The sequence below is a fragment of the Seriola dumerili genome, unplaced genomic scaffold (genome assembly GCF_002260705.1).
Source record: "Seriola dumerili isolate Sdu_G_001 unplaced genomic scaffold, Sdu_1.0 BDQW01000811.1, whole genome shotgun sequence".
Lineage (NCBI taxonomy): Eukaryota > Metazoa > Chordata > Actinopteri > Carangiformes > Carangidae > Seriola > Seriola dumerili.
In genome coordinates this window covers 683,373-690,772 of record NW_019175066.1, presented here as the reverse complement: position 1 = coordinate 690,772, position 7,400 = coordinate 683,373, and the positions used below count along the sequence as shown (strand labels likewise).

At 45.6% G+C, this 7,400-nt stretch overlaps 1 protein-coding gene across 1 annotated transcript in view; it reads right to left on the bottom strand.

The window, feature by feature from the left end:
- The window catches only part of LOC111237130 (NLR family CARD domain-containing protein 3-like), a gene marked incomplete at its 5' end in the record, with an annotated part of 13,623 nt that extends 7,440 nt beyond the window's left edge, over positions 1–6,183 (bottom strand). Inside the window, 4 exons of the mRNA XM_022766105.1 lie at positions 2,967–4,492; positions 4,592–4,866; positions 5,094–5,326; positions 6,125–6,183. Of these exons, the coding sequence (XP_022621826.1) occupies positions 2,967–4,492; positions 4,592–4,866; positions 5,094–5,326; positions 6,125–6,183 (2,093 nt within the window). The remainder of the gene's footprint in view (positions 1–2,966; positions 4,493–4,591; positions 4,867–5,093; positions 5,327–6,124) is intronic.
- Between the last annotated feature and the right edge of the window lie 1,217 nt (positions 6,184–7,400).

Sequence of the window (7,400 nt, the reverse complement as noted above, 5' to 3'; positions counted from 1 at the left end):
TAAAGATAGTTGTTAGAATAAAATCAGAATTGAATTTGTAATAAACACATACCAGTGGAGTGCATATGATGATCATAACATGAATGATGTAGATGAAGACATCTGCTGCCTTCACATGCTGGGTTACAGCTCATCTTCTTCTCAGGCGTGTGTCCTGATGACATGAGCAACATAATCCTGCATCCACTCTCCTCAGACCTGCAGAGGTTTTTAATGTGAATCTTTGTTTGCAAGATGAGAGCAGAAGGGAATGAATGACGTCACGTTTTTTTATTCTTCATCATGTGGTTTGATCCAGAGTAGAATGAAAGACATGTTGTTCAGAAGAACACATTTTACTGTCCACTGGTTATTTAAACTGAACTCCAGAACATTTTCTTCTGAGTTCAGCTCAGTGAACACTAATTCAATCTAATCGTGTTTGCTGATGGTGTTAAGCTCTCTGGATTCATCAGGAAAAATGTTCAGAGAACTTCCAAAGAACATGGAGACACAGTGCATCTGGAGTAATATCAGAATCAAGGTGCGGATGGATGTTGGTCGGTCTCTATAACGAACAATACACACACAAAGGAAATCAATCACTCGTCAAGTTGTAGGGTTACACTTGTATGACAGTCTGTGAGACATAACCGCTTTAGCAAAACAGATTAGATTGATGATGGTTCGACGTGGAGCATGAGACTCAGAACGAAAACTCGCTTCATCGGAGAGTTTAAAAAACACAACTTTTCTCAGTGGACCAGTAAATAGTTCTTCTGAAAAAATGTCCTTCCATTCTGACTACTGGGATTCAAAGCTCAACCATGATAGAACGTAATAAACGTGACGTCATTTTCCGTCCTTCATTTCTGCAAAAAAGATTCACATTAAATCTGCAGGTCTGAGAGAGTGTATGAGGATTAATTGTTTCATGTCAAACACAGTGAGTAGACAAGGGATGAGCAGACTTTTGTTTTTTCCAACTTGAACGGAGGGGAGGGGGGGGGGGGGGGAGTCGAGGTGGTCTTTGTAGTAAGAAGTGAGACAGTGGTGTATGGAGCGAAGAAGCTGGGAATCACGCGTTGGTTCGTTCCGTGTTGGAGCTCCGATCTTTCTGTCGTGGTGATAGCAGCTTCCCATTGAATGAAATCTTGTTTTAGAAGTGGCCATTCAAAGGTTCTAATGCTTGACATTTAAACTGAAGAAAGTATAAGAGAACGGTTTTTGATGCCTGACAACTTATAGAAAGACACCCATTGGTGAACTACACCCGTCACGCTGTGTGCTAATTTGAATGAATAAGTGTTGGTAAACCACTTGATCCCGTCTCCACTGCACGGATCTGACAATACTTTCTGTGTTGTCACTCTAACTAATTTAAGCTTAACATTAAATGCTGGGCAACAGATCGCTGTGTTAACTGTGTTTCGGTTGGGGTGTCCAGCGGGTTTTATAGCTCCCCTGTGTCTTGAGTGTGTGTGTGTGTATGTATGCACGTTGGCAGTTGGAGCTGCCCTAGCACCTGAGTGAACAATAATCTCCTCTGTAATGTCTCGACCTCCATTCTAGTAGTTAGGGTCTCTTATTCTTGATACTGTGGAGAGAGAGAGGGAGGAGATCAGCTGTCAGGGAGGTAAAACGAGAATGACAGGAACAGGAAACGTTGGAGATTAGTAATACATCTAGAAAGGTAGGAGAAATCACTTAGGTAATGCAATCAAAAACTGGCTGTTTCTCTTACTTCAAGTGGAGGAAGAGTGAAAAAAAGAAAAAAAAAAAAGGAAGGAGTAACATGTTTAAAATTAAGTCGCCTTCCCATCGAATGCAAACGCCCAGCCCTTTCTTGTGTCCTCCCTCCTCGCATCGCGTGCCGCCTCTCAATATCAATGAAAAGACTACATTTCTCGGCCAAATCTCTGATACTGAGGTACACCAAATCCAAACACATAACCGCCGTGCAAATTCCTCTGCTGCACAACTGAGGGGCATGCTTCAACTCTTTAGTCAACCAGCAAAGTCCGTCTGACTGAGGGGCGAGAATCGAGTTAAAGACGCGACTTTGAGCCAAATGGTCAAACGAATTCCACCGCTAGTTCAAGGCTGTTGTGAAAATGCCTGACTCTACCAATGAAGGCAAAGCACAATCAGCGCAGTTTTCCCTGTGTACACACACACAACCACACAACACACACAATCACATCACTCACAATCACACACACACACACACACCATGTGCAGTCGTACTAACCAACACCTGGAAACACCTGGAAACACACTGAGGTGTAAGATCAGTGGAGTCCTGCTTTAATTTGTTTCATCAGGTTTGAATAAAACCAAAAGTCAAAACAACACAGAACAAATAAATGAAGCATCTAATAATTAATACAAATAAACAAAATGACTGTTTTAATTCATTTAACAGCAACAATCACAACCAAAGGGCTGCACGGTGGTAAAGTGGTTAGCGCTGTCGCCTCACAGCAAGAAGGTTCCGGGTTTGAGTCCCGGCTCAGACACGGGATCTTTCTGTGTGGAGTTTGCATGTTCTCCCCGTGCCTATGTGGGTTCTCTCCAGGTACTCCGGCTTCCTCCCACAGTCCAAAGACATGCAAATGGGGACTAGGCTAATTGGATACTCTAAATTGACCATAGGTGTGGCTGTGAGTGTGAATGGTTGTCTGTCTCTATGTGTTTGCCTTGCGATGGACTGGCGACCTGTCAAGGGTGTACCCCGCCTCTCGCCCGAAAAGATGCTGGGATAGGCTCCAGCCCCCCCGCGACCCTACTAGAGGATAAGCGGAAGAAAATGGATGGAAATCACAACCAACTGAAGAATCTACATGTTGGAGCTCACAGCTTTTACAACACCTCCAGAAAAAAACACAACTTCATGAGAAGAAATGAAAACTGTGTTTATCTGAACTTGATTCAACCACTAATCTAATCCACTGATCAATAATTATAATGATCATGTCTGGACTCACCCAGCCTTTCTGCAGTTCCTCACAGCTGGGATCAGTCTCCGTCGTCCCTCCCATGATGTGTTGTACTTCTTCAGGTCCAACTCCTCCAGAACCTCCTCTGACATCTGCAGCATGTAGGCCAGAGCTGAGCAGTGGATCTCAGAGAGTCTCTTCTTTGATCTGTTCTCTGACTTCAGGAACTCTTGGATCTCCTGATGAACTGAGTGATCCTTCATCTCCATCAGACAGTGGAAGATGTTGATGCTTCTGTCAGGAGAGATATCATCTCTGTTCATCTTCTTCAGGTTGTTGATGGCTCTCTGGATGGTTTCTGGACTGTTCTCTGTCTGACCCAGCAGACCTCCTAAGAGTCTCTGGTTGGACTCCAGAGAGAGGCCATGAAGGAAGCGGACAAACAGGTCCAGGTGACCATTTTTACTTTTGAGGGATTTCTCCATGGCTGCCCTCAGGAAGACATCCAGGGTTAAATCAACATGTTGTTTCCCCAGGAAGTTCTCCAGGACCTCTGTCTTCCTGTTGGTGTAACAGTGGAACATGTAGACTGCAGCCAGAAACTCCTGAACGCTCAGATGAACAAAGCAGTAGACTGTTTTCTGGAAGATCACACTCTCTCTTCTGAAGATCTCAGTACAAAGTCCTGAGTACACCGAGGCCTCTGTGACATCGAGACCACACTGCTCCAGGTCTTCTTGGTAGAACATGATGTTTCCTTTCTCCAGATGTTCAAACGCCAGCCTCCCCAGCTTCAGAAGAACTTCCCCGTCAGCCTCCGTCAGCTCCTGTGGACTCGTCTCACGTCCCTCATGGTACTTGTTCTTCTTCCTCTGTGTCTGAACCAGCAGGAAGTGTGAGAACAGGTCAGTCAGGGTCTGGGGCAGCTCTCCTCTCTGGTCTGTGGTCAACATGTGCTCCAGAACTGTAGCAGTGATCCAGCAGAAGACTGGGACTTGACACATGATGTGGAGGCTCCTGGACGTCTTGATGTGTGAGATGATTCTGCTGGACAGCTCTTCATCACTGGATCTCCTCCTGAAGTACTCCTCCTTCTGGGCGTCAGTGAAGCCTCGTACTTCTGTTACCCTGTCCACACATGTAGGAGGGATCTGATTGGCCGCCGCAGGTCTGGAAGTTATCCAGACGAGAGCCGAGGGAAGCAGATTCCCCCTGATGAGGTTTGTCAGCAGCACGTTGACTGATGACTCCTGTGTGACATCAGACACAACCTCCCTGTTGTTGAAATCCAGTGACAGTCTGCTTTCATCCAGGCCGTCAAAGATGAACAGAACTTTACAGACAGCGAGCTGCTCTGCTGTGACCTTCTGTAATGTTGGATGGAAAACATGGAGCAGCCTGAGAAGACTGTACTGCTGATCTCTGATCAGGTTCAGCTCCCTGAACGAAAGCAGAACCAGCAGACTGACATCTTGGTTCTCCGAGCCCTCTGCCCAGTCCAGAGAGAACTTCTGCACTGAGAAGGTTTTTCCAACGCCAGCGATGCCATTGGTCAGAACCACTCTGATGGGTCTCTGTTGGTCAGGTGAGACTTTAGAGACGTCTTCTCTCTGTTGGTCAGGTGAGACTTTAGAGACGTCTTCTCTCTGTTGGTCAGGTAAGACTTTAGAGACGTCTTCTCTCTGTTGGTCAGGTAAGACTTTAAAGATGTCGTGGCACCTGATTGGAGCGTCATGGAGGGTCTCCATCTTGGAAGTTGTCTCCAGCTGCCTCACCTCATGTTGGGTATTAACCTCTTCACTCTGTCCCTCTGTGATGTGGAGCTCAGTGTAGATCCTGTTGAGGAGGGTTCCACTTCCTGTTCCATCAGTTCCTTCAGTCACATGTTCACATCTGCTCCTCAGACTGATCTTATGTTGATCTAAAACCTCCTGCAGACCACTATCTGCTGAAAGAGAAGAGACAACGTCAGACTGAAGAAAGAGAATCTGAGAATCTGATGATTATTTTCATCAGCTGCAGAAAAACTAAAGACAACAAAGAAAAGATTTTAATGTTGTGGTATTTATAATCATCTTAAATGTCGATGCTGTGTGATGTAACAAATGACTCTGTATAAAACAACAGGTCCTGGTTTCAGAATGATGACATCATCATACAGATGTTCAGTCTCACTTTGTTCAGTGCTGGTCTGACTGGCTGTCTGCAGTCCAGGTCTTGTTCTGGGTCTTTGTCCACACTGGGGACAGGAGGAGTCTCCTGAAGAACCAGACTGGTCCCAGTATGAGGTGAAGCACTTTCTGCAGAACCAGTGTCCACAGCTGGTAGAGACTGGATCCTTCAGGACGTCCTGACACAGAGCACAGCTGGACAGCTGCTCCTCCACAGAGACACCTCTCCTCTTCTCTCTGTGAAGACATTTCTTTATCACTAACATGTCACTGTCACAGGTCGACATCTGTGTTCTGATTGGTTTGCAACCTCAAGAGGGCGGGGCTTCAGTAACATGAGCCAGCCTGAGGGCAGAGACCAGAGGAGGAGAGAGAGAGAAAGTAGAGGAAGACGAGTGGAGAGCTGAATGAAGACCTGGTCCTTTTCAAAATAAAAGTGTCTCTGTATCTGCTGCTTGAATCTTTACTGTGACTTCAGCTTCAAGGCTCAGACGTGTAAATCATTAAAGTGTCACCTCCAACATGGAGACACTGTGTTTCTTCTCTGTCCTTCTGTTCACTGACAGGTCTACAGACTGGTGGAGCACACACAGCTGTTTTTATGAAATCAGCTGATTGTGGGCGTGTCTGAATCCATCTATGGGAACTGTGGAGGTGGCGATCAGGCTGGTGTTGGTGCACCAACTCTCACACTGACTGAGGTTGATGAAACAGTAACATGAGGACGAATTGTTGGGTCTCTGTAAATAATATTATAAAGAGAAGGTCTAGACCTGCTCTATTTGGAAAGTGCCTTGAGATAACTTCAGTTGTGAATTGGTGCTATAAGAAGAAAAGAAAGAAGGAAAAGAGAAAGAAACGCTGTGCTTTATAAATCTGATGAAAAGAGTGTGTGTGCATGTTTCTGTCTCTGAGGTTTGGTTGTGAACCTACACAGAGTTTTATGGATGTGGCTCCTGGTTTCTCCCTGTTTCCTTCACGTTTCTAATAACTGAATCATCTTCAGCTCAGTTTACAGTAGAAACAGTCTCTTACTGTGAGTCTGAGGGTCCAGGTTCATCACTGAAGACTGGAGGATTAAGCTCTTTGGACCCATCACTCTTCATAGACGGACAGATGGATCCTGGAGACTCTGCTCTCAGTCTGTGGTTCTGACCTCTGCAAACACAAACATGTTTTTATTCATTTCACATCGATCACTGATCAATTCTCTGATTACAGAGGCATTGTGGGAAGTCTACACTGACGTCACCATCCAGCACCACACACTGCACTGAAGGATGGAAGCAACACACCAGCATCCATAAACACTGTTGTGTCAGTCAGTCATTAAATGTGTCGGTCTCCAGCTGTTGATGACCTGTCTCACATCAGCTCTAGAGAAGCAGAGTGATACAAAGGTGAGAGGAGAGGATCAGAAACTGCCACTGCTCAGCATCTGTATCCTCAACCTCAGCTCCACTGTGTCAACATCTGGATGTACCTGGTCAACAGTCCTCCTCCTGCAGCCCAGGGAAAAGAGACATGAAGACAAAACATCAGGACTAAAACAAACAGCTGCTGATGTGTCTGCTCTTCTTCTCCATATTGATCCTTTCCCTTGAGTTCAGCTTCATCTCACACAAGGAGGCCTCTGTGTTTCTGATTATTGTGACTACAGCAAACACCACATCCTGCTGCTGCTTCATCTGTCCATGACACAACTTCACTGACAAACACAGTGGACAAACACACAGTGTGGCAGTTACATCTGCAGACACATGGTAAAGACAGTCTGGTGTGTCATTAAAGGAGCATTCATTTTTGTTCTTGACAACAACAGTGTGTTCTTCCGTCTTTCAACTCTTCCCTCCTCTGTCTGTGGCTCTCAGCTCTGAGCTCATTGGTTCCTGCTGAAGACGTGAATCTGTAAAAACTCCCCTTTAATTACTGGCCTCTGTAAATCAGTCATGTTCATCAGCTGCAGGAAAAATCTGATCTTTGATCAGATCATTTCACAAGAAACAAGCAGCCAGTATCAACACACTGATAAGACAGAAGAACCAGGAAGAAATTATTTTCTGTTCCAGTGACGTCGACTGCAGCAGCTCAACACACTGAACACTGTTACAGAGACAGTTTGGAGGTTCACAGGTCTGTAGCAGGTCTCTTACTGTGAGTCTGAGAGTCCAGGTTCAGTACTGAAGTCTGGAGGTTTTTCTTTGGACCAGTCTCTCTTCATCGACGGATAGATGGATCCTGGAGACTCTGCTCTGTCCTCCTCTTCCTCCACACAAACACTCATCTTCAGGACTTCAGTCAGTCTGAGAGG